Source organism: Cenococcum geophilum (genome assembly GCF_001692895.1).
Source record: "Cenococcum geophilum 1.58 unplaced genomic scaffold K441scaffold_56, whole genome shotgun sequence".
NCBI classification, from domain to species: domain Eukaryota; kingdom Fungi; phylum Ascomycota; class Dothideomycetes; order Gloniales; family Gloniaceae; genus Cenococcum; species Cenococcum geophilum.
The window spans coordinates 241392-266768 of record NW_027137614.1 but is presented as its reverse complement, the minus strand read 5'-3'; the positions used below and the strand labels follow the sequence as shown (position 1 = coordinate 266768).

The window sequence follows — 25377 nt, the reverse complement described above, 5'->3', positions numbered from 1 at the left end:
CCGCCCCAAGATATAAGTAGGGGAAGGTGGCTCGAGAACTCCTAGTGCGCAGTCGGCGTCTTTCCAGAACAAATAAGTCGAACGAGGTTCATCTCCATCGTACAGTAGCTTTTGTATATCCACAGGTATTACCTCTAGGCATTGTAGAATGTCGGCAATATTGAGGGTGATGCCACAGTCATATGATCTCTCCTGCGCCTTCTACATGCTTATGTGGCTTTAAAGAGCTGAAGAAGAGATCCTTCGTGTAAGTCACGTCACCCAGTGATCTTGTTGGATTGGCGGCAATATGGCGTGGATGGCTGGATCCAATTTGCTTTGGCGGTGGATCTACTAATTTAATTAGTGGCGCGGAGTGGATCTTAAAGCTTTGGAGCTCCTGGAGCGCCAGTTCTATACCCAATTAGAAGAAGGAGGCCGAGGAGGAAGGATCAATAAGGTGTTAAAGCGTGGTGTTGAGCCAATCGGTGGAGCTCGGAGTTTAAAAATAGGAGTGTTTTCTATATAATCTCGGGGAGCCGCCCATATTGCTTTCCTTCCTACATCCTTCCTCCATACGCGATCGCGCTATGGCTCTATTTTGCCTCCCTTAATTATATAGAGCGATATTTTCCTATAAGCCCAGCCGCGCCNACCCGCANAAGCCTCTGCCGCTCGTAAGGCTGTAGNAGCTCTGCCTTAGCCACATATAGTAGTTAGTAAAGCTTAGGGTAAGGGCCTTAAGGAAGAGTTTAACGCAATCGGGGGCTTTAAGGTAGAGGGTGCACTTAGCGATAAGGTAAAAGTTATTAAGGANGATAAGATTATAGAGGNACGCTTAAAGGGAGGTNGTAAGCAAATCTAGTACCCTTTTTAGTAAGTTCAACTACACTCTACTCCTTAATTATAACACTAAGCCTATGCTAAGACTTACTATATATAGTATATATCTACACTGGAGCGCCGTGGCGATCCTGGCGGCAAATCGTCTTTTTGGTGGATGGCGTGGATTTGGCCTCAGATCCACGCCACGCCAATCCAACAAGATCACTGACGTCACCTGATATGTCGCCAGATATTAGAACCATATATGCCGGCTTAGAATCAAGCCTTGTCCCAACTAGAATTGGGTTCGCCGCCAAGTCTTGCACGATGTTGTTAAGACATTTGTAATCACCAAAGATGCTATCCCATAGCATTTGATGAGATTCTCGATTTGATAGATGGGTGATGTTAGGGATATCCGCTCCGTTAGCCAAACAGCTTAGCTCTGCATCCAGTTGGAAATTTGTGTGAGTATTTTCTGCCATCGTTACAGATAGTTTTTGTGCTTCCCATGTGTAAAATGGCAGCAATAAATAAGAACAAGAAGAAGTAGAAGTGGCCCGATTCTAGGACCTGGGGAAGATCGCATCCCTGGAAGGTCCCATTTTTGGTCCTCTTTGTGTTTAGGGGTTAGAGACGGGAGCCCATTCGAACATCATTTTCAGGTCTCAAGAAGTAACCTCCCCCGGTGTGGCGGAGAACACGGTGATCCGGAACAACTTGACTTCAGAGCACAACAGATTCCGCACACATTATAATATTATTATACCACAGTTAACAATGGGATCTCTAATAATTTCTTCATAACTCAGTCTTTTAGATTGGAATTTTACAAAAGCGTAGTCGTCTTATCGTTCAGACTTCAAAGGTGGCATCCAAACGATGCAACCAAAACTCGTCGCCACAACACCACCTTCCTTGTTTTATTATTTTTCAATACATCACTAGCAGTAGATCGAGTTCAAACATCGCGTGCGCTATTAAGCAAAGCATCGCCAATTATGTGGATGTTGCAGAAAGCAATTCCCTCACACAGGTTGATCCGCCAGCACCTTTTCGGCACATTGCAGTCGGCTTACGGCATATAAGTATCATACGCTACACCGCCTTCACTAATTGTCTTATTGATAAGGTTTCACGTACTTATTGATCTAACCACTTTTAGCCGACGCCAGCTGCCCTTTGTGCCGGAACGCACCACCGACCAATCAACACTGTGCAACTTGGACTGCTAAAGTCATCAAGGCGAGCCAACGTCGACTTGTATGGAAGATACTGATATTTGACACAGAAGTACGGGAGTGACGCGACGCCTATTAAGCCTTAATTCTATTAATTGACATTGTCAGGATGAAACTTTGCTTTTCACGTGGTGAACGAGAGCAGGACAACTGGACAAGGCGCCAAGCTACCAAGTTACAAGATCTTGCGAGATCACTCCACCTTGCCGCCATGCGACTCCCCAACGCCTGCAATTCTATCAACTCACAATAACATCATCAGCTACCAACGGTTACTAGTCAGCATGGACTGCTCAGATTCCCCCTTTGAAGGCAGATGCCGATTCGGCTGCTGCCAGAACGCGGAGGTTCAGGGTTCAGAACAACTCGAAGTCGGCGATGGGATAACGGCAGCTCACACTGATGAGGAGGCTGGAGGAGAATATGTGCAGGGCTTTGGTCGCAGAGAGAATTCAAGCGGTGAAACGGATAGAATGGTCAAAGGAGGTAATTATGACAAAACTCCCACCAAGGATACAACCAAAGACGGATGTGCTTCGAACTGCTGTTCAAGCCTCCTTATGGCAACGGCTAAGGGAGAGAAGAGTTCGTCTATCCGTCACGTAGACGCTAATGTGGACGCTGGCTGCTATGGTAGCACGTCGACCCTAGATAAGGATAATACCACCGGCAAGGAGAACACTTTGACCTTTTCAAACGTGGCCAACAAATGTGATGTTAGTCGCGGCTCTAAATTCGTTGATTCCGAGGCTCAAGCAGTTGAGGGAACCCCTATCATCGTCGAAGAGATAGCGGTCAAGGCCGAAGGATTCCAGACAAGAGGATATCAAGACAAGTGCTGTTCGTCTGAAAATATGCCTCTTCCCGCCGTCTCCTGTGAACCCAATTGCTGCGAAGATGTGCTGGAAATGCAGGCTGCGAAGCAAGTCACAGCAGTTTCATGTAACAATGGAGATTTGGACTGCTGCGCCGGGAAGAAAGCGCCTTGTTGCAATGGTAAATACTTATTATGTCTTCGTTCTTACAAATCTGTCTAACTGTGCTATAGAGTCATGCATTGATCGCATAACTGCTCGTGAGTGCGAGAAGAACTTGAAGAGTACGTTTTACCAAAGACTACAGTTGGTAAGATTATGTGTATTGACACAACCTAGATTGCAAGAGAACACGATCTAAGACTGCCTTCCCTACTCCATTACCTGAAGTGGCCAACGAATGCTGCCCTAATGGCATCAGTACTCGCCAATTTTATCGAGATATACTCAAGAGCTTAGGCTGTCTCTGTCGCACCCTCAAAAGCCGCGGTGAGCCTCCATGCTGCGCCCCTCCACCTCGGTCTACACTTGATTTAGCAAGGGTAATTGCCAATCGATCGGGGAAGCGATCTACGCATACACAATGTAGCCCAAAGTCAGCTCGAGCAGCCGCGACAAAATGTGATTCGGTTGACAACCCATGTGGTAGCTCATGCTGCGAAGCCGAAGAGGCTAGCTCTGACAAGGCGACCACTAAAGAAATCGAGTCATCTGCGCCGCATCTGGAGAGCGGACTTCCAAACTCTAGCCACGTGATTCTCAGCGTATCCGGCATGACCTGCAGTGGCTGCGAGAACAAGCTTCAACGATCCTTGGCAACCATCGAAGCTATTCAGAACCTTAAGACAAGCCTTGTCCTCTGTCGAGCTGAATTCGACTTGGACTTGCGCTCAGAGTCCGTGGGTAACGTCATTCGCCAGATGGAACGGATGATGGAATTCAAATTCGAAGAGATCAGGCAAGAAGGCTCTGAAATTGAGGCATGCCCATCGAATCTCCAAGAATTCGTTCGACAGGAGCTGCCAAAGGGTGTTCTATCCATCAAAGCTGTCGACAGAACCACAGCAAGGATATGGTTCGATCCTAGTGTTGTCGGAGCTCGGGACCTTGTCGAGCACAGCTTCCGCGCTCCTCTGAAGCTAGCACCAATCAAACCTGATCCAGGTCTTGCAGCTGGTAGCAAACATGTTTGTCACGTCGGCCTCATGACACTGCTCTCAGCCATTTTGACGATCCCGGTTCTTATTCTTGCTTGGGCTCCAATTCATGAGCGTCCGATTGTATACGGCAGCGTCTCACTTGTACTGGCAACGCTTGTCCAATTCGTTGTAGCCGGACCATTTTATCTGACTGCACTGAAGAGCCTCATTTTCTCACGTATGATCGAGATGGATCTACTAATCGTCATCAGTACAAGCGCAGCATACATTTTTTCTGTCATCTCCTTCGGCTACGCCGTTGCCGGCGATCCCTTCCCTACCGGGGAGTTTTTTGAGACTAGCACTCTACTTGTTACTCTTATTATGGTTGGGAGATTCGTCAGTGCCCTAGCACGCCAGAAAGCGATTGAGTCTGTTTCTGTACGCTCCTTACAGACTCCTACAGCTGTCATAGTCAGTGAGCAAAACTCATCACAGAGAGAGATGGATGCCCGGCTCCTCCAGTATGGTGACTTGTTCCGCGTTGCTCCAGAGTTGCGAGTCCCAACCGATGGCACAGTTGTGTCTGGTATATCCGAGATCGACGAGTCCATGATTACTGGCGAGTCTCTATCGGTGGAAAAGAAGCCAGGCTCCGTTGTGATCGCCGGCTCAATCAATGGTTCTGGCGTTCTCACCATTCGACTGAGTCGCCTGCCAGGCAGCAACACCATCAGCACTATAGCGAGTATGGTTGACGAAGCAAAGCTTTCTAAGCCAAAGGTTCAAGAGGTCGCCGACAAAGTTGCAAGCTTTTTTGTGCCTACTGCCATTGCGCTTGGTCTAATCAGTTTTCTGATTTGGATACCGATCAGTACGAAGGTCCGCGGTTACGCTGTTTCACGAGCAGTCATCGAAGCATTGACTTATGGTATCACCGTCATCATCGTGTCTTGTCCCTGTGCAATTGGGCTTGCTGTTCCAATGGTTGTTATGATTGCTGGTGGTGTAGCAGCGAAACATGGCTGCATCTTCAAAACAGCAACTACGATTGAAGTTGCAAGGAAGACATCGCATGTGGTTTTCGATAAGACTGGCACTTTGACACAAGGCAAGATGACGGTGACAGCAAGCAAATACTTTGAGAGCGAGCAAGACAACGAGGCATTCACTACAGGTGCAGTGCTCTTGCTGCTGTCGAACATCAAACATCCTGTGGCTACAGCAGTCAGGATGCATCTAGAGAACCAGACTACGCCCGGTGCTGCAGCCTTGAATGTCACTGCACTTGCCGGCAAAGGCGTCGAAGGTAATGTCAATGGCCGGGATGTCAAAGCGGGCAACTCACGCTGGCTTGGTCTCGGCGACCACCCTAAGGTACAAAGTTATCTTTCACAAGGCTACACCACGTTCTGCGTCACCATTAACAACCACTTGAGTGCAGTATTTGGTCTGGAGGATGTGCTGCGGCCTGATGCTGCTAGCACCGTCTCTGAGCTCCAGCAACGAGGCATCTCAGTCTCCATTGTTAGCGGTGATGATGAAGGACCTGTTTCAGCCCTAGCACGCCAACTCAGCATCACAAGCTATAAATCTAGATGTACGCCCGGAGACAAGCAGCAATTCATGAAGGACCTTAATCCTCTCGGCAAGTCCACAACAATATTCTGTGGCGACGGCACAAACGACGCCGTTGCTCTTGCTCAAGCCACAGTCGGCGTGCACGTGAACGAAGGGACGGATGTCGCGCAGAGCGCTGCGGATGTGGTTCTTATACGGTCTTCACTTAAGGATATTCTAACCCTTATCGACCTTTCTAGGGCAACGATGTGGCGGATCGCATTCAATTTCGGCTGGGCGTTCGTGTACAACACAGTTGCCATTCTACTCGCTTCGGGGGCACTTGTTAATGCAAGGATTCCACCGCAGTATGCTGGGTTAGGCGAGCTTGTTTCAGTCCTGCCGGTTATTACTATTGCGGTGCAACTGAGGTGGGCAAAGTTTCAGAAGACAGGCTAAGAACTAGTAAGGATAAGATTCGCAATATCTCGCACAATGGAGACTTCAGGTGAAAATTCTTGCATATCCGGGTCGATAGTGCGCTGTGAATTAGTCTCTTACTCTACAGTGACAGCTCGCAGGTCGCACAGGTCGCGCAATTACTCAATAACTTGATTCATCTCAGAATTGAAGAATAGAACAATAACTCCCTATCCCATCTGCCTCGATTTGCTGCTCTGCAACCTCCAACTCGCTCCTGCGTGTCTTTTTAATCGGCGCTGTTACTGCTTCAGAGCCTCTACGCTTCCGACCAGGTTTCCCTTACACCACAGAAGCTTTTTTCGCATATATCCTTAATGCGCCATTTAGTAACTGATCTATCGGTCGCCAGCACTGCATTTATCAACTTTATCATCAGGGATGCATATAACTACTCTATTAGTTACATAAGTTATGATTACTATATAATCTAACTAATCATAATCAATATAATCACCTAGGGTAAGAACAGGTAGGAATAGAATATAGTAATAAAGCTTTAGTGTTAAGAAAGTTATTTATTAATTTTCCCACTATAGTCGGCGCTAACCAAAAAGCGCTGAGCCAGCTGTTTTATATATAAAAAACGTCCGTGCGGGCTTTCTTAAAAAAAGTTAATATGTACGTGTATATTAACTAGAGTTCCATTTTAATCACCATTTACCTGCATTTACACCTACTTACCTAATTAGGAAATTAGTATGTAATCAATGTAATCGATCAGAATCAGGTGTGGTGATTTTATAATAAAAATCAATGGGCTGATTACGATTACGTTGATTATATGCATCCCTGTTTATCATTTTCCGACTGCACCGTACCAACAAAGACCGAGTACTGCGCCTATTACAATAGCAAGCGGTGGTGGTACCTTGAACCATGCACTTTCAGCATAGGTGACTGCGGTCACAACCACCCACCATGGGTTAAGAGCAAGACTTTGGCCGCTACTCACTCTGGGAGTCAAGTAGCCGATTTCCCAGAGTCTGTATACAGCAGTGAATACCAACCCAACAGCAGTGGCGTTGACTCCTCGAAGCACATTCAAAACCCATTGCTTTGTCCGCATAACATGCCAAAACCCTTGCACAGCCACGGCGAGTGCCAAACCGGGAAAGAATATCCCAATAAAAGCGATAAGAGAACCGAAAATCGTGGGATATTGAGTTCGCTGCAAGGTCAGAGCTCCCAGGTATACCGCAAAATTGAAGTTGGGTCCTGGAAATGATTGAATAATCGCAAGTCCTAAGAGGAAGTCACGACTTGAAACCCATCCTGGATCAACAACGTAAGAACGAAGGAGTGGGATAACAACCGGTCCTCCACCAAAGATTATTGTACCTGCAAGGTACATATTGGCGAACAGAGAAAAGCTAAGCGGTAGTGAATGTAATAGGGCACGGACAATAATTACTGCAGTAAAGGAAGCTAACCAGATAATCAGCTACTGAACGTGAGGAGCAGGAAACGATACTTACCAAAGAACACTATAACAATGAGGATTCCCACCCGAATCCGTATCGTATGCGCTTTTTGGAGTGTCGTATCTGGTAGTGCGTGGGTAGAGCTCTCCGCCCTAGTATCTAACGGGGCCTGAGATGGCTGCGTAGATGAAGAAGCGTTGATCCTCCGATGAGTCAAATCCAGTGGAGATGAATTTTCTTCTAACGCAATAACATTATCTTGAGCTATGTCCTCAGCTGAGCCATTGGATGAGCTTTCGTGGCGACGACGCGCTTTCAATCTAAATAGCAGTGGCTTCAAGTGGCCATCCCATAGAAAGGTGGCTAGACCTCCAATGACCATAAGAACCGGAAAGTACCATAATGCATTATAACAGACGCCTGCGCATGCACCAAAGATAACAAGTATCCGCGTAATATCGTCCTTAATCGCCCTCTCTGCCAACTGGACGGCTGCTAAGGCCATGCACCAAAGATAACAAGTATCCGCGTAATATCGTCCTTAATCGCCCTCTCTGCCAACTGGACGGCTGCTAAGGCGATTATTCCTACGGTCGAAGCATTGAGGCCTGAAAGTAGTGCGTATACAGGAGGTGGGAGGACTTCGTTTATTCGTTGTACTCCGAGAGACAGGCCGTACATTGCCAGGGCCCCTGGAAAACTGTAGTATATATATTAGCGCCGTAGCCATTTCGAGTGTGATAGTTTAGTGAGAATAATATGGGTTGACGATACCTCCAAAGGAAGAAGACAAAAAGCGCGGGAAGAAAGCCGGCATGCAGTAGGGTGATACAAAACAACATTTTGGTGCTTCCTGGTCCTGGCAGCCCCTGGCAAACAGCAAATAGTTCCTGATACTAGCAGCTGTAATTAGTCGTTTGCATTGTTTGAGCATGACTGCAGCTTACAGTTTGTTCATCAATCCACTTGCTTCCGCCCTTTCCTTCAACGAAACGATTATATATAATTTGGAAGTGGACAGGCGGTCCACCAAAGGCCGTTAAGCCGAGATCCCACGTGCGTAGAAAGACTTCGATGAGCCTGGTTGACAATGAATTGTTCTGATACGTTGAATCCAGTTCGTCACGCTTGCGGCTGAGGAGGGCCCTCAGCGCTTTAAGCGAACGACGGAGCTCCAATGCTGGTGTCATTATATCTGCTGTCGGCTGTTGTTGACAGAAAATGGGTCGAGGTGGTAGATATTCAAAGTGGTTAATGCTGCCAAGGTATGGCGTCAGTTCCGCCAAGTGAACAGGTTCTACAAGCGAAGCGCGGTCGACGCCAGAAAACCAGAGCAAAGGCGAGCGTCGGTAGAGTTCGTGCGGACTTCTCCAGATTGCATTTGATTATAATGCATATACTATCGCGCGGAGAACACGACAGCAAGTCAAACTCTGTATCGTACAGTGACAGCCTGCGAAAGACTGCGCAAGTTCCCTATCAAACCCGATCTGTATTAGATTTGGAAAACAGAACAGTAATTCCTCAAATCCTCTGCCTCAATTTCCTGCTCCGCAACCTCGAGCTCGCTTTTTCGTGTTCTTTTTACCTGCACTGCCGCTGCTGCTTCCCTTTTGCGCTTGCGACCAGGCTTCCCTTTTGCGACAGAAGCATCAAGCTTTGCTTGCGCTTCGACAATATCCTCATAACTCATAACTTTTGCCTTTCCAAGTATTGTTGACCGCGTCGATCGGCGACAATTGCTTTCGTTGTTCTGTTCGAATAGAAGTCGATTCTCTTCGAGAAGGAGGGCGCATTCGGCGAAGGAATTCTGGGCGGCATTAACTAGCTTCTGCAAGCGCCGTTTACTTAGCTCGTCGAGCATGTGAGTATCCTGTTCGATTAGGCTACGAAGTGAGGTAAGAGCCTCTGCTGTCACTGGCGTTTGGAGTACTTCATTTTGGGAACGAAGTTCTGCCTTCACCTTGCCTTTCTGAGGGATGTCTTCTGTTAGTGGCTTCTGGATGGTGTAGACGACCCTATCTGGGTTGAATGGACGTAGGCCTGCTTTCAACCAACCCGCCCTCTTCGGGTACGATAAAACTGGCCCATTTGGCACGTACGCAACCCCAAAAATCAAGACCACATATATTAGATCTAATACCTCGTCATTTGACCGTCTAATCGTCTACATTCATGAAACCGCTTTGTGTACCACTCGTACTGCTTCTGAACCTTCTTTTGGTCTAGCTCCTCCTTAAATATACGTGTAAAGTGAACAATTCGACGATTATTTTAAGTGGGTTGCGCACGTGCCAAATGGGCCAGTTTTATCGTACCCGAAGAGCCCGCCTTAATATTTCGGGAGGTGAGCGTCTTTTGCCGAGCAGGGCAATAGAGGGACGTAAAATGCTGCTTGCCGATCGTGCTTGCACCTCCCCGATACAGTCGTTCAACCTCTTCACGGTATGCAGTCTTCAGTGGCCCAAAGACTCCGACGTCGCAGGGCCGGAGCTTGTGGGAGGTGTGCGAGGGAATACGGCAGAGGATGTTATTCTCAAAACAAAACTTCATAACTTCGAGCGACTCATGCGTCCCAAAGCCGTCACAAATAAGGATTCGTGGTTTCTGGTTTGCTAGTGGCCTAGTTTGAGGGTCGAACACACGTTTTGATCCACTCCAAGCTGATCTTCGAATCGGTATACCCAGACTCGGAGCACGCGTAATGCCATCCGGGGGTGGGATACGTGGTCCAGTTGCTTCGATGGGTCGTGGCTGGCCAGGTGATCATCGGAAGGAGAGACCTACCGTCTGCAGAAATACACTCGATCGCAGTTACCACTGTCCGCTTGACGCCTGCGCCTCTGTAAGCCCGCAGATCGTCCTTACCTACAAGGACCTTTAGGGAGCCGAGTATGCTCAACATGACTCCCGTTTCATCCATGTTGTAGACATTCTCCAGCAGAATGACCGGATCATGTAACTCCTTTCCAATCACCTTAAACCAGTGGGTGACCTTGTCATAGATATTCTTATCGTGCCGATTCCAGTCCAGCGCCTTGACTCTTTTTGATTTGAGCTCTGGGTGGCGTTTGTAGAAGGCCTGAGGCCAGTTCTTGCCAGTAAAAATAGAGAATCTCATGAAGTCCCGTGCCTCCAATTTACCACCTTTCCAATTTCTATAGTTTCTCCATGCGTTACCCACGGCAAAATAATATTCCAACAAGATATTCATAAACCCTTCAATCTTGGGACTGTAAAGCAAGTTGAGTGCTTTAACCGACCGGAATGCAAATATGATCGCCTGGTTTAGAGTCTCCTTTTGGGAACCGAGATATCCTTGTTCCATTTTGAAAAACTTGTTCTGGTTCTTCCAGCGGCCTGTGATTCTAAATACATTATCGTAGCAAGCAGGCCCGCTTGCAACAGCTTCTCTACAGAGATAGCTAAACATTCCCGGCGCGGATTGAGATGATGAGGACTCGAGCCCTAGGTGTTTCTTTACGCCTCTTGAGTCAAATACAATGAGAATATAGACAAAGAGATCTTATGAGAGCTTTCGATTTCGCAATGTCATAGCTCAGTGCAGGAGCTCGAGATGAAAATGTGACTTCCTTGTGGAAAGGCTGCACAAGTGCGCGGTTGAGAGAGCTCGTGAAGCTATGAGGGTTTTTGGAGTTCTTGGTAAATTTGGAGTATAATGCTGTGCAATTAGGAGCCCGAAATTTGTCTTCGCTACACCATATTGAGGTGTCCAGAAGTGCGGAGTTTATCTCGTAGATTAAGACCTTCGAATCCTTGACCGAACTAGAGCACATGAGTCTGGTCGATGACATCTGCAGCCTGTACGAGTAATCCGTATCATTGGGTTCATTGATTTTCGTTGTTTCATCATCAGCGGGCCCCAGACAACTGAACCCCAACAGCTGACTTGCTAATGATTTACATCATCTCGACCCGGGCCGCACTCTTCAAGATCATCTTGGTGGATACAGATTGCGACAGTCCAGATATCTTGTCCAAGTACAACAACGTACATACTGAATCGCATTCCGGAATCTCTAAGGATCCATGTCCCTTTCGCTCATAGGAAACTTCGTATCTGTTGTCAGGATCACTCTAGCTGTGAGAAAATGTACCTATTTCGAGGCGCCTTACATCGCCTTGTAATTCGCAGATGCAAGGAAAGCGGATTGCCGTCATGCACTGGGGGGCAATTCTAAGATGCGAGTAACATCTTGTCTCGAGAAGGACTCATGCTAGTGGAGGCTTGCAGAATTTGAAGGCCAAGTTCCAAAGCTAAACTTTGAGGTGGGAAACCCCGAAAGTGTATTTGACTTTCCGTTGTGCTGACAGTTCGGTCATCTTGGCTGATTAAATAAAGAGCTGACGGTCATACTAAGTGGGGCTTACTCGATCGAGTCGTATTTTCCCGGTAAGCCCTAAGAGGCTCTGGATGGAGATGAGCGTGCGGCTGAGTGGAGTTGAGAATCTAGCCAAAAGCTACCTCAGCCACCACATGCAGCCGCAGGGTCGAACGCGTGACAATCTAACAAGCGTACGAATGAATCAAGAAAAAGTAGAAGTTATTTTGGCGGCGGGCTACGCTTCTAATACCTCTATGGTTGAGAAAGAATAGTGCCGGAAAAGACCGGAAGAACTGAGATTGAGGACGAAGCGCCCTGTCCTGCAGGGTCGAAAATGCCTACTTACAGGACTTGCCGGGTAAGATTCACATCCATCGCTACAAAATTGTACAATGTGAGACGTCACGGCGTCTCCGTCGCCCACCGTGCCTCCCTCCTGGGTCTCGGTCTCGGTCTCGGTCTCGATCCCTATCCCTATCCCGACGGTGTCTGTAGCTGTCTCGATGATCGTAGTCCCTCGCCCTCGACAATTCCATGTCCCTGACGATGATCTGCCTGCAGAGATCTACAAAGACTTCGTCAACATTTGCCCGTCTCCTGGCGCTTGTCTCATAGTATGGACATCCTCCCCAGCTTTGTGACACTGCGAATGCCCGCGCACGCGACACTGCCCTATCCTCCTCAAGGTCCGATTTATTGCCCACAAGCACGATCGGTACCCTCATATCATCTTTTATTCGTATTATCTGGTCTCGTAATTCGGCAAGTTCGTGAAGGGAGGTCATAGACGTTATGCTGAACACCAAGAGAAATCCTTGGCCGGTTTTCATGTAAAGTTCTCTGAACTAAATCAGTGGGGGGTGTGGTAGATCGGGTAAGGTCGCAGGATACCTCATCGCAGCTAAACTAGGGTCAGCTCTTGCTAAACAGCGCGTCCCAAGAGACAGGACTCACTAAATTGCTCTGTCCCGGCAGTGTCCAAAATCTCCAGGATGACCTGTCGGCCCTGTGCATGGGAATCAATACGCGACTTGGGGCACCCAGTGAAGTGGTATTGGGTACTAACGTCTACTACGATCGCTTTTCGATACGAATCCTCGATCGTAGGGTCATAGCTTTCTATCCACACATTTTGAACAAACTGTGCTTCGAAGGTTCAGTAGATAACCCTTAGGCCTGAGATGGTTGAGTGGTAGAAAGACATACCAGTCAGACAGCTTTTTCCAACTCCGCCTGGAGCGTTCATCCGTTAGCGTTGGCGACTCTAACCCGGCGCGTTCCTAGGAAGACTTACCGGAACCCAAAACCACTATATGGTATTCTCTTTGCGACATGCCTCAGGTCAAAGTGTTGGTAGGACAGGTGGTAAGGAAAGCCGCGCGCGTTATATTGCTGCCACCAGCCGCGGGGACACGCCACAAGTGGCCAAGGCGGATCAAAGTCGCCGTTCGCTTCTCAATGGCCAACTAGAGGTGTATAGTGGTACGAGAGGTGAGGACAATATGGGTGTTGCTATTGCTAAGCGTGTGTCTAGATTTCAATTATGGCTTGGAGAAAACAGTGATGCGTGTTTGCGCTGCGAAAGCCACCAGCCAGGCTACGGGACTGGTAAGCCATATTGTTTAGGTTGAGCCGGGTCTTCTACAGGTTGCATGGGGGTGATCGCCAGAGCTTCAATGTGGGATAAACTGCGGTTGCGAATGGGGGTGGATTCCAGACTCACCTCCAAGATGCGTTTGGGCGTTGAGAGAAAAAAAAGGATCGTGGGCTTATCGATTACATAGCCGGTCAAGGTGAGGAGATTCTTCAATAGCTCAAGCAACAATAACAATTTCGGGCTCTGCTTGAGAGGGAGACTGAGGGGCAACTTTGGAGAGGGTGCCGCTGCATAATTAATACCTCTCAAGACTGCTTGGGCTTCTTCGGCCACGCCTCGATCGAGCTTTGAGCCTTGACATAATTGCTTGGCCTAGGTAGTGCGGGATCACAGGCGACAATGCCTGCAACGATGCGCTGGACCTGGAGGTTATTGCTGGCAGTAGCTGGAGGAGGCCTAGAGCCAAAGCCAAGGCCAGGCATGATTTGCCATGGGGGTTTTTGCAATGCGTAGAGCGCACGCGGGTGCACATTGGACTAGATCAGTTTAGCTAGTTGCCCGATACAGGCGAAACTTCTTAGTACGGTATGGGTTTTGGCGCCAAATGTATCGTAATACCAATGGTATTGTTGTATCAAGAGTCACGTGCAGGATGAATAAGCAGTAAAAACTTACTAAAAAGTAGATCTAAAGCCTAAAGGATATAGATTTTCCTCCTTACGGGCCAGATATACCCCTTCCTATACAACTAGTTATACTGATATTGGTGGTTTAACGATATCGTCAAAAGTCAGATAATCGCTAATTACACCACAAAGTCCTGATTAGGGTATGTAAGATCGTAATACAAAATATATCGTTATATACCCATTATATACCTGTTATATACACCCGTTATCGTAATAAAGAGTTTTGCCTGTACAAGCAGCTTTCATCATCGGCTTGGGGAATAATGCTTCCCCTGTGCGGCGCCAACGAAGAAGCAGAGGCCGTCTCTCGGCGCTACCGGCAGCATGGCTTAGCAGCTCCGGATGCAAGACCGATCCTAACAATTGGGACTCGACCGACGATAGCCAAGCTCCAATGCCCACGTCGTTGGATCCTGGAGGGATCCTAGGCGCGCTCTTTGACGCCTTATCAAGAATGGCTTGACTCTGCAAAGCCTGCAGAGCCGGGCAAGACCACGAGTAGCCGACACCCACGGGCCAGTCACCCAGACGAGTCAGCCTCCCAAAACACCAAAATTTGATAACTTTAGCCTTTTAAATAAAATTTAAAATATAACTACTTGTAAATAAAACAAAAATTAATTTAATTAAATATATTTAAGCAATAATATTAAATATAAAAGTTTAGAAAAAAATTATTAAAAGAAATTATAAAACTAAAACTTATATTTAAGCTATATATATAATAATAAACTTATTTTTAAATTTTTAAATAAATATTTATAATAGTGGGTTTAGTGGATGGCTCGCCTAGGTGGCTGACTCGTTTTAGTGGCTGTTACGTTTTGCACTGCATTTTCCGCCGCTGGCCACGCCAGAGTGCCACGCGATGATTAGCTACAATGGGCCCAATTCGCAATCCATAATGTCAACCATCAGGGGTGCTCGCATTGAAACAAGAGGAGGGCTGAATTCAACAGGAAGCTGACAAACGTGGTAATCAGAACTTTTGGAATAGGTGACGTCTTGCGGTGAGCGTAAGGCAGATGAGAGGCTTGCTGCTTTGCATGCTGCTTGAACGGACAGGGCGAAGGGCGAGAGAAAAAACGAGTGGCTGAGTCAGACAGCGGGCCGAACCTCTTCCGACATCCCGCTGCCACAGTCGCTGAAACGGCGGACGTAGGAGCTCTGAACCTTGAGGAGCTGCTTCATCTAGACCATTCACTGTGAACGATGCGGCTTCATGCTGTGCTGGGCTCTGCCGCATTTCTGGTCGCCAGGACCGTCGCCATTTTCGCCGACGATGCTTACCACATTGATTATCACCACCCTCTTCTAGGCTTTCCGAAACAGGATGCTACTTTCTTCCAGCAGCCCTACGCAGGCTCAAAAGCCTCCCTCATCTATACCCTCTCGGACAAGCTAGTCATTGGTGCGGTGAACCCGAAGGATGGCTCTATTGTCTGGCGGCAAACCTTATCGCCCTCTCCGAACGGCACGGACGGATTTCTGAGGGCTGGGGAGGGACAGGATACTATAGTAAGCGCGGTGGGCGGTGAGATCACAGCATGGAGCGCGTCGGATGGAAGATTTGCGTGGCAGGCTGCCTTTGCCGGCGCGACGGCGAAAGATTTGGAGATACTAGAGCTTGAGGATGGTAAATCAGAAAGGGATACGAAGGACGTTGTCGTCCTTCTCAGTGGTGGTATTCACGGGGTTAAGAGATTAGATGGCAAGACTGGAGCTGTGAAGTGGACCTATCTGGACAACAGGTAGCTTAGGCTCCTCACTTATCTCTCTAAGGAAAATGGGCTAATTGGCACTCCAGTGGAGACTCTCCGTTCCAAGTCTCCATATCCGCTACGAGCATCAACTACATCTCGCTTCACTCAACCATGTTAGGAGGCTTGAAGATTAAAGTTACTTCTGTCAATCCATTAACTGGTCAGAAGCTCGACCAGTATACCCTGAACTCAGATGGCGAGGCCGCGTCCCCCGACTCCATTCTCTTCGCCGGGGCAAACTCTGCATCTCCAATCCTTGCATGGACCGACAAATCACATAAAGTCTTGAAGATAAACATAATCGGTAGCAAGAGCATATCAACCTTCAATGTTCCTAGGGCTGCTGGCGAAGAAGTACAAAAAATTGTTTTGCACGCCCCGCACCGGATAAATTCTCTCTCGCATTTTCTTGTCCAGTATCAGACAGCCAACGCTCATTCGGCTGAAGTCTTCCATGCTGATTTGAAGACACACGTAATATCGAAGGCTTACACCCTTCCCGACTTGGCAGGCAAGGGGGCTTTTACCACAAGCACGACCGATGCTAATGTCTATTTCACGAGGATAACATCGGATGAGACCATTGTCGTATCTTCTGTGTCGCATGGCATCCTTGGGCGTTGGCCAACCAAGGAACCAGGCTCACCCAAAGAACTCTATCCCCTTCACGGCGTGTCGGAGGTCGTTGTTCGATCAGGTTCTGCTCATGCAGTCAGGTCTGCCTTGCTATTGTCGGATGGACAATGGGTACTTATTCGTAACGGAGAATTCGTATGGACTCGGCCAGAATTACTAGCAGGAGCCGTAACTGCTGTGTGGGCAGAGCTCCCTGAGGAAGAAACGCTCGCACAAGAACTAGCCATTGAAGGCCATGAGAATGTTCTCGCTGCCTACATACATAGGGTCAGAAGGCACATAAGAGACCTCGAGCATTTTCCAGCGTGGCTCCAGGGCCTTCCAGTACGAATTCTTGCTAATTTTGTCGGAAAATCTTCAGGCGCTTCTGCTAGTGAAGTCCAACAGGACACTTTCGGGTTCCGTAAACTCGTAATTATTGCCACGGATAATAACCATTTGGTCGGACTCGATGTCGGCAATGCTGGCCGTATGGTATGGAACATTGACCTTGCCAAACTCGCCCCTGGAATTACATTCGACAATCCTACATTGAGCATTTCACAGGGATATTTCGAGGTGAAGCAGAAAGGGCTCGAAACCCCACTTCTTATCAATTCAACCACTGGAAACACTTTAGCCGCGGGAACGGTCAAAGCGGAATCAGATAGATTACCCGAAGAGCAAACTTTGGTTTCTTATGAGCTGGTTGATGGAGAATTGAAAGGCTTCCTTCGTAATCAAAAGGCTTCGGACCCGATTTGGAAATTTGTTCCTCCAAACGGAGAGCGCATCGTTGGTGTTACCGCAAGACCAGTTAACGATCCAGTAGCTTCCATTGGAAAGGTCCTAGGCGACCGAAGAGTACTCTACAAGTATCTCAATCCTAACCTTGTTCTTGTTACCACAATACTCGACACTCCCCGGGCAGCATCCTTATATCTTTTGGATTCTGCTTCCGGAAACCTTCTATATGCCGCTGCGCATAGCCATGTTGATATTTCTCGAACAATCCCATCAGCGCTGTCGGAGAACTGGTTCAGTTATTCCATCACCCTAGACTCATCTTTCGAAAATCCTTCTCGAGGGTATCAGCTTGTAGTGGCAGAACTGTTTGAATCTTCAATTCCAAATGATCGCGGTCCGCTTGGTGCTGCGACAAACTCCTCCAGTATACAACCTTCTACTGCCTCAGATGACGCAGCAAAGCCATACGTTGTTTCTCAAACTTATCACATTCCGGAGGAGATCTCGCACATGACTGTCACACAAACTCGCCAAGGCATCACCTCACGCCAGCTCCTAATCACACTCCCGGAATCTAATTCAATTGTTGGGATACCACGTCACATCATTGATCCCCGAAGGCCGGTGGGAAGAGACCCCACGGCAGCGGAAGTCAGCGAGGGCCTTTCCAAATACTCGCCAGTCATCCAGTTTGATCCGAAGTGGTACTTGAATCACAAAATGGAATTATTCGGAGTTAAAAAGATCACCACTAGTCCAGCTCTGCTAGAAAGTACGAGTCTAGTCTTCGCTTACGGACTGGATATTTTCGGGACTAGAGTTGCCCCGAGTTTTGCATTTGATATGCTAGGGAAGGGCTTTAACAAGCTTCAGATGCTTGCAACTGTTGCTGCATTAGGTGTCGGTGTTCTGTTTGTGGCGCCCCTGGTAAGTTATTGTTCCGTTTATTATATATAATTACTAATCGCTTACATGTTGTAGGTTCGGAGGAAGCAAATCAATTCTCTGTGGCAGATGCCTTAGATTAGGTGCTTATATCACTTTTATAAAATGCATAGATGTCTTTTTGGGTCTGCCTTGCTTAAATGTCAGCTCTATTGTTTAGTGAAGAATGATTATATGCTGACAGGTGAGATGGCCTAAATTTTGCCAAGGGCCACCCACTTCTCGCAGCTAGCAACGCATTAACAGCAGAATCATTGATCCGCAATTGCATCATCACTCAGCGAAAGCTCTTATCTCCGAACCGTAATTCCGCCTCGCACTCATTATTAAGTCAAGGTCCTGCGTAAGGGCTTTCCCACTCATCCTTAACTCCAGCAAAATCCGACCAGTCAAATTGTGAAAAGAAAGCTTCGTGGTGTGCCTTAACGAATATCAACATCCTCAATTGTTACCGAACTACTTTGTAGTACCACCTAGAACTATCTATCCAAAATTTGAAACGCAAACTCTTCGATTATATCTCTACGATGACAGACCAGACAAAATACTCAAACAAACTCCGCAACAACTGCGTCTTATAATCGGAGGTAGCAGTGGCATTGGCTACGGTGTCGCAGAAGCCTGCCTCGAGCTCGGTTGCACCGTCATCATATCCTCAGCCTCAGCCTCCCGCATCGCCGCGTCTATCTCCTCACTAGAAGAGGCCTATCCTAGCGCTAGGTCTCGGATTTCTGGCTACGCGTGCGACCTCGGCAACCATGAGACTCTTGATTCAAACATCGTCTCACTCTTCGAGAAGGCCGTGCAAGAGGCCGATGGGCAGCTTGACCATGCGGTCTACACGGCTGGCGACGCACTAAGCATTACTCCGCTCGAAAAAACTACACTAGAAAAGATACAGCAAGCCGGTATGGTCCGGTTCAATGCACCGCTCATCGTAGCGCGCGAAGCTGCAAAGTATCTCGAGAAATCAAATACGTCATCATATACTATCACGACCGGCTCGGTGAGCGAGAAACCGCACCAGGATTGGGTAATAGTCGGCTGCTATGCAGGCAGCAATCACACTATGGCGCGGGGCTTAGCGCTGGACATGAAGCCTATCCGGGTAAACGCAGTGAGTCCTGGGGCAGTAGACACAACATTGTGGAAGATGCCGGACCAAGAGAAACAGGAGGCGTTTAGGAAATGGGAGACTAAAATGGCAATTGGCAGGGTGGGCCAGGTCGAGGATGTAGCTGAGGCGTATCTGTACTGCATGAAATCGGAATCTAACGGGAAGTGTTACTAGTACCAACGGTGGGGCCTTACTTATTTAGAATCCTGTATGTGTCTTGGGCAGTCGCAAACACAGGCTTTGGGTATTTTCATGTGCTCCTCTAGTGATGCGCAATATACGACTAATCTAGGACATCGTTTGAACATCTATTTCATTCAAGGAACTGGGCGTTGCAGCCCAAAGCTTGCGCAAGTCGAGGTGAGTGATATAAACTTTGATCTAGGATAATCTTGCATAGGTATTGAAGAGAGCCTAGGGAGCCTTGAACCGTTTTGCCTCCTGTCAGGCCACTTCCAGTTGATTATCTCCCTTCTAAGAAGGCATCAGTACGAAGTAGCAAGAGGTAGCAAGCAAATGTAGGATTTGATACCTATTTAACCCAATGCAGAGCAAGAGCGTACAGACACTCGTCCAGTTCTGTGAAGTGCGAGGTGCATACGAACTGCACACCAATCCCAGGCCGGGACAAAGAGCGACCCATTTCATCAATGCCACGCCATACATGCCTTAGAGAGGTCTTTGAAGGCATTCAGAGCAGATTGTTTTCGGCAATAATTGAACAAACTCATACCTAGAACCGAACATCAGTAGGGCAGTATAAATTTAGTTCGTTAAGTTAGGCCTAGTAAGCTATTTAAGGCCACTACTAGTTGCCCCCTAATTACTGCACGCACCCCCCCCCCCTGTGTTTAACTTGTTTACGCCCAAATCGCGAAAATTAAAGTGCTAAAATATAACACTTGTAATACTTTTAAGATCGTCTTAAGTTAACAAATAGGACTATAGAGTGCTCTGCGAGGCGCTGTAAGAACTAGATTAGGTGCTGCTGCCTCTATTTAACGTCTGTAGATCGCCTCTACAGGCACTCCCGCGCTTGCGCCCACGCCCGCGATTACGCCCGCGCACCCGCGGGTAGTGTAGCCAGTATTTCGCTCGAATGCCGAGAGCTCCCGCTGAGCAGAGGTATCGGAGGTCTGGGTTAGGCTTGGCATAACCTTGGGTTACGCACGACCCCCTAAGGTCCGCGATATATCGTCCAAATATTACCCCCCCCCTTTGGTGGTGGCCCCTACTTTTTAGACGCGTTTTTGAGGCCTAGGTTAGTACTAGGTTAGTATAGAGGGCCTTAGCGCGCCTTTGACCTCACCGTCGCCTTAATGATCTATTTTCCAACCCTCTCCTGTTCTTATGCCCGCGCTAGCTTATATAGGGCTTCTAATTTTATATAGAAAGGCCTACTGTAATTATAATTGTATAATATAGAGCCCTCTTCTTCTTCTTCTCCTTTAATATTTACGTGTTTGGTGGCTTTATTTACCCGCGCCGTACTTACGCGTCTCCCCCTTACCTTTTATGGATATAGAGTCTTTTAAGAATCTCCTTACCCTATAGTCTACTTTACGGTTAACGGAAGCCCCCTTAGCCTTCTTCCCCTATAGCCTTTAGAGCGAATTTAAGGCCTAGATAGCACGGCTATATAATATTTATAAGGCCTAGCGCTTAAAGAATACTATAAGGGCGTATGAGCTAAAGTAGAAAGAGTGGGAAGACTAGTATACGAGACTGGAAGGTAATATGGACGGCGCCTAGGTAATAGAAGATAAGCTTTACCTATTTTTAGAGCAGTAAGTTGTTAACTAAGAATTATAGGCTGCTGGCTATTAAAAACGGAAGTTAAAATGGAAAGAGATGTGGAAAGATGGTAAGTGGGTAAAGAAAAGGTAGAAGACAGTTGAGCGGGTAGGGCAGCTAGGGGGGAAGGTAGCTGTAGGGGCAGCTATAGGGGCAGCCGTAGGTATAGGGGAGGAAGTTATAAAGGAGGAAGGGGAGATATGGGATGAGGAGGCCTTAGATGCCCTATTTAATAAGATAGTTTAATACTTAGTTGTAAATAGCTACGTCTCCGCTATTACTAAGCTTTATACGTGGTAGTTAGAAGGTAAGACCTTGTAGCCGCTATGGGGGGTAAAGCTCTTAGTAGTACTAGATAGCGTCTGCTGTGATAAGGACTGGATTTAACGCGTTAACTTTATTAATTAAGGCCTATTTATAATTACTAGCGGCTATAACATTAAAGGGCTTAAAAAGGCGATTACTTGGTGCTAGGAGACGGGCTCTAAGATNCTAGGTTTAGTTAAGTCTTACCTTTAAACTGCAGCTAAGCATTTATTAGGTTTGTATATACCCTATCTAGTCTATACGGCTGTCGTTTTCTAACCCGTTCCTTAGGCTATACTACTATTACCCGTGGTAAAAGTAGACGAGATGTTTAGCTTACTAACCTTATCCTTATTAAACTAGAGAATAAAGGGCCTAAACTGGATAAGTTAGCGCCGTATATAATTATATTAATAATATAAGGGAAGTAGAATTAGTATGGTAAGGTTAAGTATATAGGCTGTATACGGAACGCTAACCCTATCCTTTACCCCCTCTCTATAGTAGCCTTCTACTTCTTTAATTACTAGGGTAAAGACGGCATTAAGAGCTTTCTATCCTTTTAGCAGCTGGAGGACTACTATAACCTATACGTCTTCCCTAGTAGTATTAAAGTACCGTAACGGCCGCTAAGCTATTATATGTAGTTTAAATGGAATAAAAAGATGTTCTAGGGGGTAGGAATTTACTTAAAGGAGAAAACCTATAGCGCCTATAAGCAGAGCGTCTAATATGCTAAGCTTAGCGGCGTTAAGGAGACCTAAATTAGATGGGCCGGACGCTGGAATACGGATATAATAATAGGAGCCTACCTTAGCTATCTACCCTATGCGTTTATGCGGTCGATTGCTAGCTTCCTAAAGGAAGAAAAGGGCTACTTTCTCCCCTATATACGGGAGGTGCCGGAGGAGGCCCTCTATTTAAAGATATAGCCTAAGACTAATATCTAGCTAAAACGTATAGAGGCCTACTACCTAGGTAGGGCCGATAATAAGGTTATATGGCTTAACCTTACGGGCTTAGGATTTCTACGCCTCCTCTATACGCTTAGGGTAATTCTATTATAAGACTTAGTAATTCTACGCAAGTAGTTCCCGCTCTACCCCCTATAAAAGGACCCCCTCTTTGGCTGCAAGGAATACTAGAGGTTTACTATACGGGTAGAAAGCTCGCTGGTTAACGTAGTTACGCTAGATAAGCTAATAATGCGGAAATACTAGCCCGCCTATAAGGCTGTAGCTAAGCTAAGATATAAGGCCGCGATCTCTAAGATAAAAGGGGTTTAATTACGCGTGTAAATAATCTTAGAACGCCTTAGCGAAATAGAAAGGTTATTAGTATTATTCGCACCTATATAGATCTAGTAAGGGAAGATGGGTATCTAGATAGGGCCTATGGAGTCTATATGTCCACCTTTAGGCGAGCCCGTGCCGTCTACTATAACGTCTACTATATCCGCGCCGCCTGCTTGGCTGTTTATAATATCCGTACTGCCTACTTAGCTGCTGTTTATAATATCCGCACCGTCCGCTTAGCCGTCTATAATATCCGCACTATTTGCTTAGCCGTCTATAATATCCGTACCATCCGCTTAGCCGTCTATAATATCCGCACCGCCCGCTTAGCCGTCTACTATATCCGTATTGCCCCTACTAGCGCAGGTATAAGCTAATACTTAACTATTTCTTCTATTTATTCTTAACCCGTAGGCGCCGCTAAGGAAATATAAAATGCTTTAAGGCGGTAATTCGGTCTTCTAGCTTTGGACTAAGTGGACTTTAGGGCTAGCAGGTGGGCCGTTAATTAAAGCTCTTAATTGCTACTGGGGGGCACGCTAGTAGGTTAACGGCGAGGCTATGTTCTATAGCCGTCGCCGTAGGATTATTAAGGATATAAGATGGCGCGTAAAAGACGGTATGGTAAGAGATAAGAGATAGGCTATTAACTAGCTAGAACAGCTACGAGGCCGGTATTCTTTAGATTGGCTTTATAAGAATATCTAGGGCAGGGGAGGCTCCCTCTTAAGTAGTAGATAATACCTATTTTACTATAGTAACCAAGACGCCTTAATATAGGACTATACTTGTAACTAAGACGTCTTAATATAGGACTGCACTGTAGTAACTAAGACGCCTTAATATATAACTGCACTGCAGTAACTAAGACGCCTTAATATAGAACTGCACTACAGTAACCAAAACGCCTTAATATATGACTGCACTGCATTAACTAAGACGCCTTAATATAGGACTATACTATAGTAACCGAGACGTCTTAATATAGGACTGTACTATAGTAACTAAGACGCCTTAATGTAGGAATAGAGCCCGTTTAGGTGTTATAAATTTAGAGTAACATTACGCGACCGTCCAGAAGTACCGATTTAACACAAATTATGTACCTTTTCGCCCAAAATCGCGTGCGAAAGTACTTGGGGGCGGTCGCTGCGCGACCTCGTGCGGGGTTCGGGCGCGTTATTAGCAGGGGTGGCCCTAACCTCGTATTAACCCGGGTCGTAACCGCGCCAAATCAGCCCCCCCGATATGTGATAGATATGAGTGGCCAGCCTTGCATGCTATGCGCGCAGCATGCATCTATTGGAGACTATCAGCCACAAATATTGAGAGATCATCGAAAAGGCTACTTTAGAAGGCTGATTCCAGACGTATAATCAAACCATTTGAACCAATCACCCACCACACTAACATGCCTATAAAAGATCCCAAACGCAAAATGTTAGTATATTAGGACTCGATTCGTCTGCCGCGTCGTGCGGGGGGGAGACATTGAAGCGTGCAAGTCTCCAACCCCAGCGAATAAAGGTGCTGTCGATCGGAAGTCCGTGCACCGATTGTAAGAAAAGGAAGACTCGTGTGTAGATTGATCTATGAAGAAAAGAGACTATTTATACATAAGGTATGAGTCACAGGTCGATGACCGAGTCGGTGACCGAGTCAAGGGTAAGACGGTAATAAGTAACTCCGATTCAGCTCGACAGGTGCTAAAGGACTACCTGGGTCTGACTCCTCTTCTTCCGTCATATACAACCAATCGCCAGATTCAGGCAGCGATTCCTGGTCACTATTACTCTCCTGCGCAGAATATACGCATGGTGGCGAAGGATATTCTTCCCCGGGCTCAGCGAATAAATATACCCAGCAACCACTCGGAGAAATAAGTCGAAAATCGTATGACTTTTGCACTACTAGCGAAGCAGCAGCAAGCCGTGCCATGGCATTGCCACGAGCGCGCACGATGCAGCCGGAAAGTGGCAGGTCAAGGAACTCAATCCAACTATCCACAGAAACGAGGGGCTTTGCGATTGTAGTATCTGCGCGTTAATTCTCGGTATGCTGGCAACCGCTTTGTTTAGACGCGCTTTGCCACGAAGATTGAGCTTTTATTACATTGAGATCTGCCATCCACTTTCCGCGATCATGCAAGGAGATGGCCGCCTCTACAAAGAACTGTTGAAGTGGGTTCCAGTTAGCGTGTATTGCTTCTTGTCGGGTGGAACCTCTGACACTCTTCTATATAATTGTCGCTTCCCCACCCTCTTAGATATATATGCTTAATAAAAATAATTATTAAACTATACCTATTTTAACAGGTTATAAGCCCAGAGACGCTTCTATCGCGCAGCAACCTGTATACTACGTCTTAAGATACACCTTAGATATACGCACTCTAGATATTTTAGACATGCGCACTCCAGACACTTTACACTCTAGACACTTCGGATATACACACTCTAGACTTTTTAGATATGCGTACTCTAGATACTTTACACTCTAGACACTTCGGATATATATACTCTAGACATTTTAGACATGCGCACTCTAGATACTTTACACTCTAGACACTTCGGATATACGCACTCTAGACTTTTTAGACATACGCACTCCAGATACTTTATACTTTAGATACTTCAGATATACACATTCTAGACATTTTAGATATACGCACTCCAGACACTTTATACTCTAGACATTTTA

At 46.9% G+C, this 25377-nt stretch overlaps 6 protein-coding genes across 6 annotated transcripts; 3 read left to right on the top strand and 3 right to left on the bottom strand.

Moving 5' to 3' along the window:
• Nucleotides 1-2953: 2953 nt before the first annotated feature.
• Nucleotides 2954-6018, top strand: K441DRAFT_583806 (copper-translocating P-t; the record flags this gene model as incomplete). The annotated part of the gene is made up of 3 exons (XM_067644515.1): nucleotides 2954-3041; nucleotides 3094-3148; nucleotides 3210-6018. The coding sequence occupies 3 exons, from the start codon at nucleotides 2954-2956 to the stop codon at nucleotides 6016-6018; spliced, it is 2952 nt and encodes a 983-aa protein (XP_067498944.1).
• Nucleotides 6019-6495: 477 nt separating this feature from the next.
• K441DRAFT_667544 (putative chromate ion transporter) lies at nucleotides 6496-8795 on the bottom strand. Its single transcript, XM_067649860.1, has 5 exons — nucleotides 8411-8795; nucleotides 8238-8359; nucleotides 8033-8163; nucleotides 7518-7955; nucleotides 6496-7467 (listed from the first exon to the last, which is right to left on the bottom strand). Exons 1-5 carry the CDS (start codon nucleotides 8651-8653, stop codon nucleotides 6839-6841), a joined length of 1563 nt encoding a protein of 520 aa, XP_067498943.1. The 5' UTR covers nucleotides 8654-8795; the 3' UTR covers nucleotides 6496-6838.
• A 1291-nt stretch (nucleotides 8796-10086) lies between these two features.
• K441DRAFT_583655 (DDE-domain-containing protein) lies at nucleotides 10087-10584 on the bottom strand (the record flags this gene model as incomplete). Its single annotated transcript, XM_067644506.1, has 1 exon — nucleotides 10087-10584. One exon carries the CDS (start codon nucleotides 10582-10584, stop codon nucleotides 10087-10089), a length of 498 nt encoding a protein of 165 aa, XP_067498942.1.
• A 1450-nt stretch (nucleotides 10585-12034) lies between these two features.
• On the bottom strand, nucleotides 12035-13401 carry K441DRAFT_667542 (ras-domain-containing protein). The gene is made up of 6 exons (XM_067649859.1): nucleotides 13104-13401; nucleotides 13016-13042; nucleotides 12876-12955; nucleotides 12764-12815; nucleotides 12701-12710; nucleotides 12035-12649 (listed from the first exon to the last, which is right to left on the bottom strand). Exons 1-6 carry the CDS (start codon nucleotides 13141-13143, stop codon nucleotides 12187-12189), a joined length of 672 nt encoding a protein of 223 aa, XP_067498941.1. The 5' UTR covers nucleotides 13144-13401; the 3' UTR covers nucleotides 12035-12186.
• A 1906-nt stretch (nucleotides 13402-15307) lies between these two features.
• On the top strand, nucleotides 15308-18243 carry K441DRAFT_583837 (DUF1620-domain-containing protein; the record flags this gene model as incomplete). Its single annotated transcript, XM_067644518.1, has 3 exons — nucleotides 15308-15846; nucleotides 15903-18147; nucleotides 18202-18243. The coding sequence occupies 3 exons, from the start codon at nucleotides 15308-15310 to the stop codon at nucleotides 18241-18243; spliced, it is 2826 nt and encodes a 941-aa protein (XP_067498940.1).
• Nucleotides 18244-18305: 62 nt separating this feature from the next.
• K441DRAFT_689989 (NAD(P)-binding protein) lies at nucleotides 18306-19456 on the top strand (the record flags this gene model as incomplete). Its single annotated transcript, XM_067652349.1, has 2 exons — nucleotides 18306-18319; nucleotides 18700-19456. The coding sequence occupies 2 exons, from the start codon at nucleotides 18306-18308 to the stop codon at nucleotides 19454-19456; spliced, it is 771 nt and encodes a 256-aa protein (XP_067498939.1).
• Between the last annotated feature and the right edge of the window lie 5921 nt (nucleotides 19457-25377).